This window comes from Erythranthe guttata, chromosome 3 (genome assembly GCF_056151865.1).
Source record: "Erythranthe guttata isolate IM_541 chromosome 3, IM_541, whole genome shotgun sequence".
Taxonomy (NCBI): domain Eukaryota; kingdom Viridiplantae; phylum Streptophyta; class Magnoliopsida; order Lamiales; family Phrymaceae; genus Erythranthe; species Erythranthe guttata.
The window spans coordinates 2679583-2699794 of record NC_142535.1 but is presented as its reverse complement, the minus strand read 5'-3'; the positions used below and the strand labels follow the sequence as shown (position 1 = coordinate 2699794).

Below are 20212 nucleotides of genomic sequence, written 5' to 3'. Positions count from 1 at the left end.
TGCCTTCGCCTTGTGAGGTGCCCTCCCCGTCACGTCCTCGTTTCCCCATGACTTGAGAATGTGTGTAGAAGGGATTAGGAGTGGATTGATGTGCAAAATTTCCCCCAAACTTGACTTGGGCAATTCGTCGAACACCTTGTGGGCATTCTTGGTTGAATGGATTTTTGGAGAAATTTGTACCTTTCTTGAACCCTCCCTGCACAAATCAGCAACAAACAACCGAGATAAGTAACAATATGTGTGTAGTTGGTGAATTTTCGGTGAAATTGTTCAAGAAAGTCGAAAATTTTGAAAAGAGGGGGTTAGGGTTCGAATCAGGGGAGAAGTGGGGATTGGAATTGTGAAAATTGGGGTTTGGAAAACCCCTATTTAATATGCCCGAAATTTTTTTTAATTTTTTTTATTTTTTATTACTTTTTTTTTTCGCACGGCCGTGCGGGATTTTGGCCTAAAATCCGCACGGCCGTGCCATTTTGCATATTTGGGCAGTAGCTGTTTCAATTTTTGGACGGCCGTGCGAGATTTAAGGGAAAAATCCGCACGGCCGTCCCATTTCCGGATTTTATACAGTAGCATCCCCGAAATTTCACACGGCCGTGTGAAATTCCTCCCTTTTTCTTGCACGGCCGTGTGAATAATTGCATTTAGGTCCCTGCAAAATAAAAACTTCTTATTAGTGCCCCTGAAACTTTTTTTTTTTTTTAAATAAAAAAAAAACTAACACTAACAAGATAAATAAATAAAAACAAAAATTAAAAGAAAATAAAATAAAAGAACGAAAAACGAAAGCTCGGGTTACCTCCCGAGAAGCGCTAAGTTTACAGTCTTCAGCCGGACTTTGTCTGCTTCTTTGTTCAAGCTAACGTGACCGAAGTCACTTTGCGATTGAATTCCTCTCCCCAATAGTGCTCGTTTGGTTCTTTCGGTGGCCACATCCACCTTGCACGTTCATCATTGTTATCACCCCAACTCTTTTGACTGTCCCTCGGCGGAGTTGAAATTGGGCTCGCACAATAAACTTGCTTCGTCCGACTATCTTTTCCGCCACCATCGCCTGCACTCAAAGATCATTTCCCATGGTCTAAGATCAAAGCGTCAAAATCGTCATGATTTGTAAAATCCACAAGACCTATAGCATAACAATCATTATCATCACATGGATTTTTATTAGCGCTAAAAACGTTAAATTTTACCGTTTGATCATGCACCGTCATTGAAAGATCACCACTAGCACAATCAATTAGAGTTTTCGACGTGGCTAAAAACGTCCTTCCTAGAATTAGAGGTATCTCCCTATCTTCATCTATATCAAGTATAACGAAATCCACAGGAAAAATAAATTTATTCACTTTCACTAGCACGTTCTCTAAAATACCTTTTGGGTAAACTAAAGACCTATCGGCTAATTGAAGGGTTATAGCCGTTGGTTCAATTTCACCTAACCCAAGATTTTTGTAAATGGAATAAGGCATAAGATTAATGCTAGCACCTAAATCAATGAGTGACCTAAAATTTCTACCTCCAATAGTGCAAGGGATAGTGAACTTACCTGGATCGCCGAGTTTTTGTGGAAGGGGCCGTACAAGAATTTCACTGCATTGCTCCGTGAGTTGGATGATCTCGTTCCCTTGCAATTTTTTCCTCTTTGTCACGAGCTCCTTGAGGAATTTCACCCACTTTGGCATCTTTTGAATGGCTTCGATAAACGGAATGTTGATGTGGATTTCCTTCAGCTTGTCCAAGAATCCTTGGTGCTCGGCATCTAGCTTCTTCTTTTTAAACTTTTGGGGGTATGGGACTTGAGGGACTCGCGAGTTCATTGTGGGTGATGGTGGTTCATTGCGAGTTGCTTATTTTTCCTCAATCACATTCGGCTTCTCGATCACCGTGTTTTGCTTCTCCTTTCGTGGGGCCTCCTCCAATTGTCTCCCGTTCTTTAAACTCACGGCGTTGCACTGCTCGACGTTGTTCTTCCGAGGGTCTTCCGTGTTTGATGGCAGTGCTCCCGATGGCCTTGCTGTTAGTTGGGTTGCAAGTTGACCCATCTGTGTTTCTAAATTGCGGAAGGAGGCTTGGGTGGTTGTCATAAACTGCGCCAAGATGTTTGCGAGATCTCCGCCTTGAGGTTGAGCTTGAGGCGGATTTTGGAATCCGGGCGCTGGTCGTGAATAATTAGGCGGTTGACCTTGAGGTGGTGCTTGCCTTGGTCCTTGCTGATTTCCTCCCCACCCAAAGTTAGGGTGATCCTTCCATCCTGGGTTGTACGTGTTGGAGTACGGGTTCCTCTATTGTCGGTTGGTGTCATGCACATAATTCAAAGACTCCGTTTCTTCTACGCGCTGGTCGGGAACTTGGACTGCATGGACTTGCTGAGTTTGCAGAGCCGCTACTTGCTTCGATAGCTTCTCCAATTGGGCCGTGATTGCGGTGACTCCATCTAACTCCAAAATTCTGCCCGTCTTGACTGCTCCGCTATGCGACCGGTCCGATGCTCGCATGTATTTATTTCTAACGATTCGTTCCAAGAGCTCGTATGCTTCGTCATAGGTCAAACTCATGAACATACCTCCAGCTGCAGAGTCGAGTACTGTCCTCGAGTTGTCTTGCACTCCATCGTAAAATATTTGCAGTTGGCGCCACTCTTGTAGTCCGTGATTCGGGCACCTCCTCACTAACTGTTTGAATCGCTCCCACGTCTCGAATAATGCTTCACCGGCTTCTTGTATGAAGTTTTGAATTTCTCGCCGGATTCTCTCAGTTTTTGTTGGGGAGTTGTATGTGTTCATAAAGAGTTGCGCTAGCTGGGCCCAAGACGAGATGGAGTGCGGTGCGCGAGTTTGCAACCATTCTCGGGCTGCTCCTTGTAGGGAGTGCTTGAACAGGCGGAGTTGCAGTGCTTCGGGTGTTACTCCGTTCATCTTGTGCGAGTCACACGTTTCGAGAAAGTTGACCAAGTGCAGATGTGGATCTTCATGAGCCAATCCGCTGAAAAGACCATTGTCTTGGAGCATCGTGAGGAGTCCCCCTCGAATCTCGAAATTGTTGGCTTCAATGGGGGGCTGCTGGATGCTTGATTGGAACCCATTGAGTGTCGGAACGGTGTACTCGTGCAAGGCTCGTTAGCGAGGCGGTGGATTGATTAGCTCGCGTTGCTCGTGCTCGATAACGACATCCCCTGCCGCATTCGGTAGGCGCCCTTGGACACCTCCCCCACGATTATTCTCGTCTTCCATCGTTGCCGGAGTGTTTTGGGCTAACCGTTGATTTCTCCTGGCTTGCCTAAACGTTCGCTCAATTTCGGGATCAAGTGGTAGCAAGCTCGTGTCGTGTCCTCTTCGCATAAAAAAATACCTAAAACAAAATTAAAAAAAATAATTAAATAAAATAAAAAAAATTGGCTGAAGTAAGAAAAATTGTTCAAATTTAATATTAGGATAAATAAATAATTTAGCCGTATTCCCCGGCAACGGCGCCAAAAACTTGTTGGGTGCTAAATACCAACACGCAAGTGTACGTATCGCAAACAAGCAGTAAAGTAGACTCGTGAGAGTCGAATGTCGATCCCACAGGGAATACGCAAATTATTTAATCCTAAGTACCAAATCCTAACAATTGTGATTTTTATCCAGCCTACGCAGGGTTGTCAAATTAATTAACTAAATAAATTAAACTAATTGAGAAAGCAAGTAATCACGAGAAAATATCAATAATAAACGGATCTAGGATTTTATCTTCCCCCTATGCGATAATTCTTCACCCGATTAATCTCCTATCATGCAAGTTACGATTCCCGATTATTAACCCAAGACACGAAATTATTCATAACCAGCTGTCGCTGCGCTATAAACCTATTATTCATAAAAGATTCACTATATGTCTATGCAAACCTAGTATAAATAAAGCATTAAATAACAAGTCTCGTAAACGGCTACCTAAGGTATTATCTGTATGTCTACGATAATACATGCAATCAACACACGCATTCGGTGAAAAACTACTCGAAGGCTCTTCTATCCCTGTTATAATTATTAAAACGATCTGTCAATCAATTCTAACAATAACAAATAGCAACATAAGTTAGCTACTCTCATGCACTAAATAGGATCAAGATAGAAGAAATAATCGAAGAATTAAACTTGCATAAAAGTAGAAAAATAGGTTCGAATTACCACATAGGGTTCCAATAAAATCCTAGAATAAAAACTTAGCTACTCATGTTCGTAACGAAAAACATAATAAAAATACGAAAGTTCATAAAAATCAGAAAAGAAAAGGAAAAAGGAAAACTAGGATGAAGAGTCAAGTCTTCGTCTTCGTTCTCTTGCTCCTTGATTGCGTGTAGAAAAGATGAAAAATAAAAACTAAAGAAAAAGATAAAAGATAAAAGATGCATCTAATTGTGTGCTTGTGGCCTTTAAATAGGGTGCAAAACTATAATAGGGCGGGTTTCCTTGTGTAATTGAGTTTCCTTCACTGCGCCATCACGTCCACCCGGACGGCCGTGTGAGATTTTTAACTAAAATCCGCACGGCCGTGCGGTCTTTTAATTCTCCAGAATTCTGCTTTTTTAACTTTTGGCCCACTTTTTCTCCGAAATTGCAGTTTTCACCCCAAAAGTTGTCAATTCTTCAATTTGCACCTAAAATACAAATAATAACCAAATTAAGCACCAATTATCGTAAAAACACATCAAAAGCTCCAATTAAAAGATAGAATTAAGTGTATAAATATACACTTAACACCCGGCTTTTAATTTGTGCGGGGTCGATATCGATCCCGGCTTTTCGTGCCAGGCCAATACTGACACCGGCTTTTTGTTGGTGCGAGGTCACCTTTGACTCCGAATTTGATTTGTGTGGGGTCGATTCGGACCCGATTTTTCGTCTTCGTGCGTGTGAGGCCAATACTAACCCAGACGTTTTGTTGGTGCAAGGTCCCTCCGACCCCGGCTTTTGATTTGTGCGGGGTCAACTCCGACCCTGGCTTTTCGTCTTCGTGCTTGCTAGGCCAATTATGGCCCCGACTTTTTGTTGGTGCGAGGTCACCTCCGACCTCAACTTTTGATTTATGCGGTGTCGATTTCGACCTCAGTTTTTCATCTACGCGGTCGATACTGACGACGGTCTTGTCAATAGTGCGAGGTTGATTCAAACCTCGGCTTTTTTGTCTGCAATTTGCGCCATTACGAGAGAGAAGTGCCAAGCCTCGGACAAGTACCTCAAAAAACAAATATCAATAAGTAAATCCGTTAAGCCTAACATAGACACGGCCACGGGCCGGTTCGGGCCGGTTCCGGGCCGGTTCGGACCGGTTCACGGTTCACATTTTCCGGAACCGGAACCGGCCCGTGGCGTGCACGGTTCACCGGGCCGGGTCGGCCCGCGGGTTCGGGCCGGTTCACGGTTCATCCGGGCCGGTTCCGGGTCGGCCCGGAAATTTTGAATTTTTTTTTTTTTTGTTTTTTTTTTTTTTTTTTTGAAATATTTAATGAATAGGTAAATTAAAAGAAATACTTTTAAATAGATAAAGGAAAAGGAAATAAATGAAAAGTCAATTTATAAGCACAAGTTTGAAATATTTGATGAAAAAGTAAATTATAGGAAAAATTGGGGTGTGAGGGTATTTATAGGAAAAATATGGGGGGTTTGGGGGCAAAAAAAATTCAAAAAAAAGCAAAATTGGGGTGTGAGGGTATTTATAGGAAAAATTGGGGGGGAAAAAAAATTCAAAAAAATTCAAAAAAAAGTAAATAACGGCCGGTTCACCCGGGCCGGTTCACCGGGCCGGTTCACCCGGGCCGGTTCGGGCCGGTTCACCGGCCGTTATTCACTTTTTTTTGAAATTTTTTGAATTTTTTTTTTTTTTTTTTTTTTTTTTTAAAACCGGGTGAACCGCCGGGCCGGCCCGGCGGTTCACGGTTCACCAAATCTAAGAACCGGGCCCGTCCCGGGTAGGACGGGCCGGTTCACGGTTCCGGGCCGGTTCACACGGTCAACGGGCCGGTTTGGGCCGTCAACGGGCCGGTTCGGGCCGGTTCCGGGCCCAAAACCGGCCCGTGGCCGTGTCTAGCCTAACAGAACAACGCAACATATCAAAGTTTCTAGGTGCAAACAGTTTTGGCTCAAAACAAAACAATCACAACAAGCAAATATCATATGGCTATCAAATAGCATCTTGCCCGTCTCATGCGATGTCAAGTAATATATAGCTGAAGGGAATTCAATCCCTAATCCACATGTTTTACAAGCAGATTAATAATAATTGAGGTTTCTTTGCATTAATTTGAACTTCAGGTTGACTAATTAATAAAAATTGGGTGGACTTAATGAATATATAATTAAAATATGGGGGAAAAAGGGGTGGACTCGCCCCTGGTTCAACCCCAAACTGAGTTGAGAATTTATCCTCGACATAAAAATTTGCAGGCATATCTAGAATATCAACAAAATCATAATTTTCATGCAACCTAAAAAAAAGATTAAGATTTTGAAAAACTTCCCTTAGATCAGATTTCTTTCGGTCGAGTTGGATGAACTCACGTCTATAGGTTAAATGTTCCCACAGACAAATGCCCGGAGGGCTGGTAGGCTTTTGGGACTGGGCCAATTCAGCGCAAATCGCCCATATTTCCCAATTTTTTTAATTTAAGTTTTCGGAAAAATTCGCACCCATGTTGCCCTTTTCTTTTTAGGAGCACCCATGTTGCCCTATTTCTCTTTTTTATAAAACTACCCTTTCTCGCAATCTATTTTTAACTAAGAACACAGAAAAAAAAAATTAAATAAATAAATAAATATACAAATAAAAATAACAATAACAATAATAATAATAATAATAATAATAATAATAATAATAATAATAATAATAATAATAATAATAATAATAATAATAATAATAATAATAATAATAATAATAATAATAATAATAATAATAATAATAATAATAATAATAATAATAATAATAATAATAATAATAATAATAATAATAATAATAATAATAATAATAATAATAATAATAATAATAATAATAATTATTATTATTATAATAATTATTATTATAATAATAATAATAATAATAATAATAATAATAATTATAATAATTATAATAATAATAATAATAATAATAATAATAATAATAATAATAATAATAATAATAATAATAATAATAATAATAATAATAATAATAATAATAATAATAATAATAATAATAATAATAATAATAATAATAATAATAATAATAATAATAATAATAATAATAATAATAATAATAATAATAATAATAATAATAATAATAATAATAATAATAATAATAATAATAATAATAATAATAATAATAATAATAATAATAATAATAATAATAATAATAATAATAATAATAATAATAATAATAATAATAATAATAATAATAATAATAATAATAATAATAATAATAATAATAATAATAATAATAATAATAATAATAATAATAATAATAATAATAATAATAATAATAATAATAATAATAATAATAATAATAATAATAATAATAATAATAATAATAATAATAATAATAATAATAATAATAATAATAATAATAATAATAATAATAATAATAATAATAATAATAATAATAATAATAATAATAATAATAATAATAATAATAATAATAATAATAATAATAATAATAATAATAATAATAATAATAATAATAATAATAATAATAATAATAATAATAATAATAATAATAATAATAATAATAATAATAATAATAATAATAATAATAATAATAATAATAATAACAATAATAATAACAATAATAACAATAATAATAATAATAACAATACGATTATCATGAAATTTTCTGTTGGTCGACCTAGTTTACTAGAAATTCGTTCTCATATTTTGTCGGAGTGGAAACTTGAACATGAACCAGCCATTGGTTTGCTTGATCCACGACACATTACGATTCATATGGGTTCCATATCTGATGCTAAATTAGCCCTCGCTCGTCACAGTAAAATGATCAAGAATTGCATGTTTCGTCTATTCCGTTGGACACCTGATTTTCAAATTGGTAAGGACAGTTGTATTGCTCCGGTTTGGGTTCGCTTTCCAAAGCTTCCGATTCAATATTTCAATATCTCATCATTGGAAAGGATTGGGGCGTGTCTCGGTACTGTACTGAGTGCTGATGAACGCACTCTTGGTTTCACACATCAAATGTACGTGAGGGTCTGCATAGAGATTGATGTGTCTCAACCATTCCCACAAGAAATATGGATCGGCATTTCAAAGGATCAAGGTTGGTGGCAGAAGGTAGAGTATGAAGGCAATATAGCGTATTGCTCTTATTGTGGATTACTGGGGCATACGGCAGGATGTTGTCGCAAGAATATTCGTGTAACTAAACTTCAAAGTGTGCCAAAACCTAAAACAAAAATGGAGTATGTTCCGAAGAAGCTGGTGATACCGTTGGGAGAAAATAAGGAGCTTTTGGCTTCGGAAAAGGTAGTTGGGACATCTGGTGAGGATTCCGACACGAATAATGCTGACAAGATTTCGAACAAGTTTAATTCTCCTGTGCAGATTTTAAAACGCTCAGATGTTGGCCCTTCGAGATTGGCTGATATGAAGGAAGTTCTAAAGGGCACGGGTCTGCTTAGTGACGAGGAGACGGAAACCCCAAAATCTATGTCGAGTTCACACGGCAACCGTTTTGCTCTTCTTTCTGTGGAGAATTTCGGTAATGGGGAACAACAAGTGGCAAAACATGTTACACAAATTCATGTTGACGCACAACAAATTTTCTCTAACAGTGAAAAATTGTCTAGTCCATCTCGTCTAGACTTGGGATATCAATTGGCAGGTACTGAGGAAAATCAAATCACGGAAAACCATTCCCTGGGTACGGTAGTTGATGTTCAAACGGCTGGACGTGTTGAGGAGATTAATGTTGTGCTTCCTAATTTGTCGACGGGTTCTCTAGCAGCTAAACGACTGGATGTGGGTTATCAATCAGATACGGGGGAGATTAACAATAAGGGTACACTGTATGTTTTCTCTGATAATGAGAATGATAAGGTGGAAAATGCGCACGTTATGCAAGTTGTCGAAAAACGAAAACCAGGTAGACCTCGAAAGGTCCAGATTACGGATCTATCCTTTACATTACCTTAATGTCTGTGCTTTTTTGGAATATTCAAGGGATCGGGAAACCGGAATCTTTGGCGTATTTTTCACAATGGATTCGGGAGCATAAACCAGGTGTTATAGGGATTAGTGAATCGAAGCAAATTAACGATAAAATTGGTGGTTATGCTCGTAAACTTGGGTATCCAAATTACCATGCAGGTGATAAAATTTGGATTTTTTGGTCTACGGATTTTGCAGTTAACATATTTTCAGTTACGGATCAGGCCATTACCATGATGGCTCACGGCTTGATTTCTTCTACATGGATTACCTTTGTTTACGCCAGTTGTAATAGAGATGAGCGACGTCAATTATGGGATACTATTCTTTCGCTGAGTGACGTGTGCACTGGATCATGGATTGTTGGAGGCGATTTTAATATTATTCTTCATCTTGATGAGAAAAAGGGAGGTAATGCAGCGGATCTGAGGGGTATTCAGGATTTTCGCGAGTGTATTATTCAAGCCGGTCTTTCCGACATTGGTTTTGTGGGAAATCGATATACCTGGAGTAACAATCAAAGAGGTAGTCGAAGAATATGGGAGCGGCTGGATAGGATTCTCATTAATGGTGAGGCACATGTTTCGTTGCCTTCGATTGAGGTTCATCATCTAGCGCGGGTGGGTTCGGATCATGCTCCATTGCTGATGGTTACGGGACAACAATTGAAACATAAGAGTCGATTTATGTTCCAACGTATGTGGCTTGACCACCCATCCTTTTTGAGTTTTATCTCTCAACATTGGATTTCTTGTGGTACAGGTAACTTGGGTTATCAGTTGCAACGTCGTCTTTCTTCGCTCCGTAAGAAGATCAAACAATGGAATTGGGAGGTTTTTGGCCATCTCTCTGTTACTATTCATACTCTTCAACTGCAGATTGCCGATATGGAGAAGTCGTTACAAATTGGTTGGTCTGAGCAATTGGAGAATAGTTTGGCTGATCGTCGGAATCAATTATCTCAACAGGTGGCATGGAATAATGAGCTGCTGCAACAAAAAACTCGAGTTAAGTGGATTGAAGAGGGGGATCGCAACTCAGCATTTTTTCACTCCACTATCAAGGACCGTCGACGTAAAAACCGTGTGGTTCTTACTAACGAGGATGGGTCTATGGAAACCAATTCTAAAATAATTGGGGATAGAGCTGCTACTCATTTCGCTGCGCTATTTTCAGCATCGACTTATTATATTAATGATGAGCTATTTCAGGATTACCCTCGTACGATTACGGCGGAAATAAATTCAATTCTGACATCTATTCCTACCGAAGAGAAAATTTGGGCAGCGGTTCAGCAGCTTAATCCGGATAGTGCGCCTGGTCTTGATGGATTTTCGGGTCATTTTTACGTAGGATGTTGGTCGATTGTGAAGCATGAAGTGACTTCGTTTATTCAAGGTTTTTTCATGGGAGATCAGTTGAGTCGCTCAGTTACTATGACCTCTCTGATTCTTTTACCGAAGGTGGAGTCGCCCAAAGGTTTTGGTGATTTTCGTCCGATTAGTTTGTCTAATTTTACTAGCAAGCTGATATCCAAAATTCTTGCGAACAGATTATCTCAATTTCTTCATTTAGTTATTAATGAGGAACAAGCCGGTTTTATTAAGGGTCGGAGCATACATGAGAGTATTATTCTAGCACAGGAATTGGTGGAAGATTTTGATCGACGAACTCCTGGAGGTAATCTTATTTTTAAAGTCGATATGTCTAAAGCTTATGATCGCTTGGAGTGGCGCTTTCTTATTCGAGCTATGCGTAATATGGGTTTCAATGAGCAGTTCATTGACCTCATTTATCGTAATATCTCGAATATATGGTATTCAGTTTCAATAAATGGAGATAATTATGGTTACTTTAAGTCTTCTCGAGGGGTTCGGCAGGGGGATCCTTTATCTCCTATGCTTTTCATTCTCGCCCAACAAATTGTATCTCATAATCTGAATAAATAGCAAAGAAACGGCACCATATTTCCGTATAAGGTAGGTCGTGGTGGGCTCAGCGTATCTCATCTTTTTTATGCTGACGACATGCTCTTATTTACCAATGGATCTAAACGATCGATGCACCATTTCATGAAGTTGCTGAAGGAGTATGCCAAATCTTCTGGGCAAGAAATTAACTTTCAAAAGAGTGGCGTGTATACTCCTAAACGGATGTCACAGGAACGTGCGCACTTGGTATCGGTTTGGACGGGTTGTACTGTGAAGAAATTACCTCTGCAATACTTGGGAGCTCCGATAGTTAAAGGTCATATTCGCGCTTCGTATTTTGATTTATTACTTCATCAAATTGCTGTCAAACTAGATGGATGGAAAGCTAAATTGTTATCATTTGCTGGTAAAATTACCTTGCTCAAATCCGTTTTATGCAGTATGCCCATACATACATTATCTAGTGTGGTTGTTCCGAAGATGGTGATTTAAAAGATTGAGCGTTTGATGAAGACTTTTTTGTGGTCGAAACAAGGGAATCGTCGTACCTCGTGGGTTTCTTGGCATTCGGTTTGCAAACCTGTTAGTGAGGGAGGTCTAGGTATTCGGTCTTTGGTTGAGACAATGCATGCATTAAGGGGTAAATATGCTTTTCAATTGATGCGAAAACAATCGCTTTGGGCTCGGGTTATTCTGAGCAAGATTCGAGGTAATCTTTATGGTTCTCTACCTATATTAAGCTCCAAAATGTTGAAAGCTATTTGGCCTCATATACAGGTGTTGCGCGGTCATAGTCGATGGATTATTGGGGAGGGGCAAATTGATTTTTGGCGAGACAATTGGCTCGGGACCCCTATCGACTCGGATTTTAATGGTGAATTATTTTCCGTGAGTGCAGGTATGCACATGAGATCTCATCTTGCTGATTTGGTTTCGTCGGAAATATGGGAGAGAATTAAGTTAATTCATATTCAACCGGAGCATAAGGATGAATTAATATTTACAAAGACTCCATCTGGGCGGTTCTCGGTTAGCAAGTATTGGGACTTACGACGGCAACGTGGGGCAGTGGTCGATTGGGCAGATATAGTTTGGAACAAATATACCCCTTTTCGTCTTAATGCGTTTATGTGGAGATTTCAATGGAATGCGCTTCCTCTTGACGACAAAATTCAAACACGCGGGATTCCTCTTGTGTCTCGATGTTTATGCTGTGTCTCTCCCAAAACCGAGAATAGAATTCATTTATTTTTTCGATCTGAGGTGGCTATAGCAGTATGGAGATATTTTGCTCACAAATTACATAAACCATACATTGGTTTGATTGGCTTTCAATTGCTTCGGAATTGGTTACATGATATTCGGAGAGACACTCAGCTCGGTATTGGCACTTTGAGTCTCTTTTTCTATATTGTTTATGAAATATGGAAAGATCGATGCACGGCATTATTTCAAGATATCCCGATGAATGCTTCTCGTATTATCAAGAAGGTGGAGTTCCAATTCACGATTCTTAGCGGGATTTCAACTTCTCGTACACCAGGCAATCCGAGGGAGCAGCAAGTTTTGGCTACGTTTCATATTCCATTGCGTCAGGTTTCTTCGCGAAAAGGCAGTTGGGTGGTTTGGCATAAACCTGTGAGTAATTGTTTGAAGATTAACACGGATGCGGCGCATCGACCGACTACCTTGGCAGGAGCTGGAGTAGTCAGGGATAATAATGGCGAATATCTCACGGGATTTACTGTATATTTTGAACATACGTGGTCGGTTTTATATTTGGAGATTTTTACGATATTGCATGCGATTGTCTTTGCTGGGGAATATGGTTTTTCGCAAGTGGTGGTGGAATCGGATTCCGAAATTGGAGTCAAAATGATTAAAGGTCTGACGGATCCTCATTGGGAAGTCATTCAGCTGGTTCGTCGATGTCGTCGAGCTATTTTTCCTGGGCTACGTATTCAATCTTGTTTCCGCGAACAAAAACGAGTAGCTGATGCGCTTGCCAAGGATGCTTTGATATCTAAGAAAACGGAAAATGGTGTCACTTCGGAATCCCTTCCGTACCACATAAAAAAATTATTGTTTGAAGATAGAATTGGGCTATGGAATTTTCGAAGATAGGATGCAGGTTTGCGGATCGTGATTCCATGCAGAGCGATTTTGATGGTTTCTTCTTTTGTAGGCTTACTTTAGCCCAGTGGTTATTTAGGAGATTATTCTTCGAAGCTTTTATTCACATTATGTAGGGGTACTCTTTTACCTTGTGATTGGCCCACAAGGTTTTAACGAGGCCCCTTGTTCGTATTTTATAATGGAATAAAAAGTATTTTGGCCAAAAAAAAATAAAATAAAAAATAATAATAATAATAATAATAATAATAATAATAATAATAATAATAATAATAATAATAATAATAATAATAATAATAATAATAATAATAATAATAATAATAATAATAATAATAATAATAATAATAATAATAATAATAATAATAATAATAATAATAATAATAATAATAATAATAATAATAATAATAATAATAATAATAATAATAATAATAATAATAATAATAATAATAATAATAATAATAATAATAATAATAATAATAATAATAATAATAATAATAATAATAATAATAATAATAATAATAATAATAATAATAATAATAATAATAATAATAATAATAATAATAATAATAATAATAATAATAATAATAATAATAATAATAATAATAATAATAATAATAATAATAATAATAATAATAATAATAATAATAATAATAATAATAATAATAATAATAATAATAATAATAATAATAATAATAATAATAATAATAATAATAATAATAATAATAATAATAATAATAATAATAATAATAATAATAATAATAATAATAATAATAATAATAATAATAATAATAATAATAATAATAATAATAATAATAATAATAATAATAATAATAATAATAATAATAATAATAATAATAATAATAATAATAATAATAATAATAATAATAATAATAATAATAATAATAATAATAATAATAATAATAATAATAATAATAATAATAATAATAATAATAATAATAATAATAATAATAATAATAATAATAAATAATAATAATAATAATAATAATAATAATAATAATAATAATAATAATAATAATAATAATAATAATAATAATAATAATAATAATAATAATAATAATAATAATAATAATAATAATAATAATAATAATAATAATAATAATAATAATAATAATAATAATAATAATAATAATAGAACACTCACGTTGACAGCCGTATTACTATTTCTCTAACTTCGTGTCTTTTTTTCTTTTTTTGAGGGGTTCTAACTTAGTGTCTTGATCTATTAATAATTTTATTAGATAGGAAGTGGAAGACATTTTGAATCATTTGATAAATTCCATTGTTACAAGGGTTTGAACAAATCAACTAAACATGTATCTTTCTAATAGTACAAGATGTGCTCCACTTTCCCTTCTTCGTTGTCGTTTATCTTTATAATAAGATTATAAAGACCCGTTTGGTTACTAAGAAAATAAAATAAGAGCAATTAATCAACATACAGTTAAACCTCTGTAAATTAATACAGTATGTATATACTAACAAAATTCTATTAATGTAGTGAAACGTTAAATTATCGAACTAATGATTAGTATATTTTTACCAAGTTGGAATTGAAAAAAATTATTATTTAAGCAAGATTATTAGTTTATTGAGTATTAATATATTGAGGTTCTATGTATTATTAAGTATGTATGATTAAGTAATACATTCTGTTCTGACATTATGTTAATGGGCTATTCCTATTTGTTTTGCCTTTTATTTCAATTTTTAGGGTGTGTTTTGTACAACTGTTCTTTTACCCATTGTTTGGCTATAAACCTATAACAACTTACCCAGAATTATGATATTTACGTTTATTTGTTATGGGAAATCGGTTAAAAGTTCCTCAAAAATATTTTTTATAGTTCACAGTATGCTCGAATATTTTGAATTTGCTAAAAATCCTTTCTGGCAGCCTAGACTGAAAATAAATAGTTTAGGTTGAAAAAAGAAAACTTATTGAAGAGTTTAGACTGAAAATTGCTTAGGTGGAGAATTTGGACTGCAAATAGACATCTTAGATGATAATAACCTTTTTTTCCTAATGATATTGTTGCGGAGTTTAGACGTTCGGCGGCCTAGGACTAGTAGGGAGAGACGAAAGAGTGGATGAAATGTCATTTTTTTAGTGGATATTAGTTTTTTTTTAAAACGGATGAGTTAGAGGATAGATAATAAGGTATTTTCAGGCTGAGATGACTATTTTCTGTCTAAACTCTCTAACTTCGATGGATTTTTAGCAAAGTCCAAAAATATGACCGTTATAATTTTGAAAGAGTATTAGTGTCCAAGGATGTTCAACAAATTGCCTCATTTATTATTTATGGACAGTGGGAAGTCCTAGGATAATTACCCAATCCTGTTGATTATTTCCCTAAAAAAACCAATCTAATAAAAAATGGTTGTATTATTTCCGAATTTTCCATTTTTTCGGATCGAAACCAGAATAGCATATAAAATTAACGAAAATTTCAATTTCCGATCTGATGTTATTTCCAAATATATAATTATTTTCCAAAATATTTAATAAATTGTTACAAATATATATATATATATATATATATATATATATATATATATATATATATATATATATATATATATATAATTATAATTATAATCTTATAATATATTTTGTAAGTCAATAATATAATTTATGATGGTATTTTATATGAACATATAAGTACTCAAAGGACTAAGTAAACAAAAACGGTAGAATTAGTTGGTATATGTTGTATTTTTGTCTTACTATAAATTCTCTGATGTATTTTGTTGTACTCTTTGTTGCATTTTATTATTCCTGTAGGATGATTTTATTGCGTTGAAATCTTTTTTGAATTTTCTAACATGTTGATGGAAAAACTCGAAAAACAGAAAAAGAAAAATCTTAAAATTTTTATTGTATCCGAATTGGGAACAAAAAGTTATAATTTAATGCAATTTTTTAATTCCGAAGCATTTTGAAATCATAATGAATTTAAAAAAAATCAACTTTTTTATGGAAATTAGAGCCCAATTTTAACTTTAGAAACAATTGATTTTTTTCTTTCCGAAAAAAGTCATTTTCAATCCGTCCGGGTCCAATCACCATCCTAGTTTTACGAAATATCAAATAATTAAGTCCAATTATTTAATTATCAAGACTTCTCTCTGCATCTAAATAATGCCTTAATAGATGTCAACATTCAATTAGTGAAATAGGGCGACGTGGGTTTCATTATATGGGTGTTTATTTATTTCTTGAAATATTAATAACAAGTGGAAAATTGGTGATTTTATAAATAAGAGAAGTGTGATGCATGTGGGTTCAACGTGGGTGTTTACCTTTTTGACGAAATATTAAAAAGAAGGGTTAATCACAAACATGGCCACTTAATTAAAAGATGAGCATTCAGTTTTTTTGTCTTTCAAAAAAATCCAGCTCATTCAAACTTATTTGCAAATAAGGAAAATCCTTTTATAAATACCAAAATTATCCTCAATTCATTGAAACCCAATTTAACTACAATTCCATGATTTACACCCCAATTTAGCCCAATTTCATCAATTAACCAATTTTAACCATAATTTCAATTTTGATCCCAATTTTGACCCGCCACCGCAGGGCGGTCTCCGGCGTTGACTTTTTTTTTTCTTTTTTTATTTTTGTTGTGAAAAACTTTTTTTTCCCTGAATTTCTTTTCCGGCCGGTCAACTGCCTTGACCGCCGAGTCTCCGGCGTTGACTTTTTTTTTAATTAATATTACTGTCTTCGCTGCTAAATTACTGTCTCCCGCAGTTATTTAACTGTAGGAGCAGTTATTTAACTGCCGGAGACAATAATTTAACTGGTAATTGACTTTTTTAATCTTAAAAAAATATTTTTAATTAATATTACTGTATTCGTTCCTATATTACTGTCTCCAGCAGTTACTTAACTGTCGGAGACAGTAATGTAACTGTCAGAGACAGTAATTTAACTGTTAATTGACTTTTTTTTTTCTTAAAAATAAATATTTTAATTAATATTACTGCCTTGGCTGCTAAATTACTGTCTCCAACAGTAATTTAACTATCTTAGACAATAATATTAATAATATATATATATATATATATATATATATATATATATATATATATATATATATATATATATATATATATATATATACACACACACACACACACGTATTAAGAAGGGTCCAAATAAAAAATTCTTTTACAAAATAGTCCACACATTGTCAAGAGGTATGTAAAAGACTAAAATAGCCCATCATATTTTAAAAACTCCAATTTCGTCCTTTAATTCTATTTAACCTAAATTTGAGCCCACATTTCACAACTTATTCAATTTTGACCCAAAACTCAATTTTGAGTACAGTTTCGCCTATCGCCGCCGTTGACAGCCAGTCAACGCCGGTGTGCGGCGTTGACTTTTTCAATTTTTTCTTCTGTTTTCTTCTCCGGTTTTGGGCGTTGGATTTTTCAATTTATTTATTTACTTTTATTATTTTTTCTGCCGCTGCAGACCGGCGGCGTTGCCCCATTTAAACAGTAATATTATTGTGGTAGACAGTCATATTAACTATATTACCTGCTTAACACAGTAATATTAACTATACTACAATTTGACACAGTAATATTGTTATACAACTCTCTAGCATATTAATATTAACAAACAAAAATAATTATTATTGAGTATTACAGTAATATTAATATGTTGATCTTTCAACAAATGCAAACATAATAAAATGCCAAAAAATAATATTGATGTGGTTGATAGTAATATTACTGTCATCCCCAGTAATATTACTGTAACAACAGTAGTATTACCGTCAACCACAGTAATGTTATTGTGTTTACAGTAATATTACAATAGTAGACAGTCTTAGTATTACGTTAATCGGGTCAACAAATCAAATAAAACAAAAAGGCCAAAAAAATAATAATGATGTAGTTGACAGTAATATTATTGTGTTTAGAGTAATTTTACCGACAGCGCTAGCGATATAATTACGTTGACTTGTCAACCAATCAAACAAACAAAAAAAAGCAAATAAATGATAATATTATTGTTGTTGACAGTAGTTGTACTGTCAACGACAGTACAGTTACAGTCAACGTTCAGCGGCAGGCGTATAAAAACGTATAAAAGTGTTAGGAATTTTTTGCAATAAAAGTCAACGTCGGATAGCGGCGGTCAGCGCCAAAAACTGGCGGCGGAAAAGCAGACAGACAAAAAAAAAAATCACGACGCAAACCGACGGCAAAAGAAAAATCAGATAAAAAAGAAGTCAAAATTGATTAAATTAAAGTTAAATTAGGGAATTGAGTTTATAGCGATGGGGTTTTATCGCATACATTAATTTTACATTTATTTATAATACATATTAAACGGATTGATTTATTGGCGAAAGATATACATAACACCTGAACACTTGACATAAAAATTACATATATATATATATATATATATATATATATATATATATATATATATATATATATATATATATATATATATATATATATATATATATATATATATATATATATATATATATATATATATATATATATATATATATATATATATATATATATATATATATATATATATATATATAACACCTGAACAGTTGACATAAAAATTATTATTGGCGAAAGATATATATAACACCTGAACACTTGACATAAAAATTCCATATATATATATATATATATATACAACTAACCTGCAAGTGTGCAAATACAATTACAATCAACATTATTTTTTTGTTTGCCCAATTGGAGTGGATGGAAAGGTATCGACCTATAAAGCTAGATTGGTAGCGAAAGGTTACACTCAAAGGCAAGGGGTTGACTATGAGGAAACTTTTTCGCCAGTCGCGATGCTGAAGTCCATTAGGATTTTGCTGGCCATAGCTGCGTGGTACGACTACGAGATATGGCAAATGGATGTGAAGACCGCCTTCCTTAATGGAGATATTGAGGAAGAAATTTACATGGCGCAGCCGGAAGGCTTCATATCTTCTGGAAGTGAGCAAAAGGTTTGCAAGCTCCAGCGATCCATTTATGGATTGAAGCAAGCATCCCGTAGTTGGAACATTAGTTTCGACTCAACTATCAAAGAGTTTGATTTTGAGAAGAATCCGGAGGAACCTTGTGTATACAAGAAGGTTAGTGGGAGGGCAGTAATATTTCTAGTGCTTTACGTTGATGACATTCTACTCATTGGGAATGACGTAGGAATGTTACAGCAAACGAAAGCATGGTTGTCCACACGTTTCTCAATGAAGGATTTGGGAGAAGCATCTTATGTATTAGGAATACGCATCTATAGAGATAGAGCAAGAAAGATGCTTGGCTTATCCCAAAGCCTGTACATAGACACCGTTATGAAACGGTTTAGCATGGAAGAATCCAAGAAGGGATTCTTGCCAATGTCCCATGGGGTTCGTCTCTCGAAATCTATGTGTCCCCAAACACCTAGTGAAATCGAGGAGATGAAAAGGACGCCCTATGCTTCTGCCATAGGAAGCATAATGTATGGCATGCTGTGTACGAGACCCGATATTGCGTATGCTGTGAGTGTCACGAGCAGATATCAGTCTAACCCCGGCCCGGCTCACTGGAAAGCCGTGAAAGATATCCTCAAGTACTTGCGAAGGACTAAGGATATATTTTTGGTCAATGGGGGTGCCGAGTTGAAATTAGAGGGTTTCACTGACTCTAGTTTTCAATCGGACGTGGACGACTCAAAGTCGAATTCTGGATTTATATTCACGCTTAATGGTGGTGCCGTGTGTTGGAAGAGTTCCAAGAAAAGCACGACGGCCGATTCCACTACCGAAGCGGAATACATTGCAGCGTCCGAAGCTGCAAAAGATGGGACTTGGATAAGGAAGTTCATCCAAGAGTTGGGTGTCATTCCTAATGCTAGTGATCCAGTACCGTTGTACTGTGATAACACCGGAGCCTTGGCGCAAGCTAAGGAGC

General features: G+C 34.9%; 2 protein-coding genes across 2 annotated transcripts; both read left to right on the top strand.

Moving 5' to 3' along the window:
- The first annotated feature begins 7829 nt into the window (after nucleotides 1-7829).
- On the top strand, nucleotides 7830-11119 carry LOC148771519 (uncharacterized). The gene is made up of 4 exons (XM_088815095.1): nucleotides 7830-9105; nucleotides 9183-9329; nucleotides 9384-9866; nucleotides 9933-11119. The coding sequence occupies exons 1-4, from the start codon at nucleotides 7830-7832 to the stop codon at nucleotides 11117-11119; spliced, it is 3093 nt and encodes a 1030-aa protein (XP_088671221.1).
- A 606-nt stretch (nucleotides 11120-11725) lies between these two features.
- On the top strand, nucleotides 11726-13225 carry LOC148771518 (uncharacterized). Its single transcript, XM_088815094.1, has one exon. It carries the CDS (start codon nucleotides 11726-11728, stop codon nucleotides 13223-13225), a length of 1500 nt encoding a protein of 499 aa, XP_088671220.1.
- The last annotated feature ends 6987 nt before the right edge of the window (nucleotides 13226-20212 follow it).

Excerpts from the sequence above, each read along its gene's own strand:
- LOC148771519 (XM_088815095.1), top strand. The coding sequence starts at position 7,830 with ATGAAATTTTCTGTTGGTCGACCTAGTTTACTAGAAATTCGTTCTCAT. Across the intron at positions 9,330-9,383 it reads GTATCCAAATTACCATGCAG|TTACGGATCAGGCCATTACC; the intron begins GTGATAAAATTT and ends ACATATTTTCAG. Across the intron at positions 9,867-9,932 it reads GAGTCGATTTATGTTCCAAC|GTAACTTGGGTTATCAGTTG; the intron begins GTATGTGGCTTG and ends CTTGTGGTACAG.
- LOC148771518 (XM_088815094.1), top strand. The coding sequence starts at position 11,726 with ATGCATGCATTAAGGGGTAAATATGCTTTTCAATTGATGCGAAAACAA.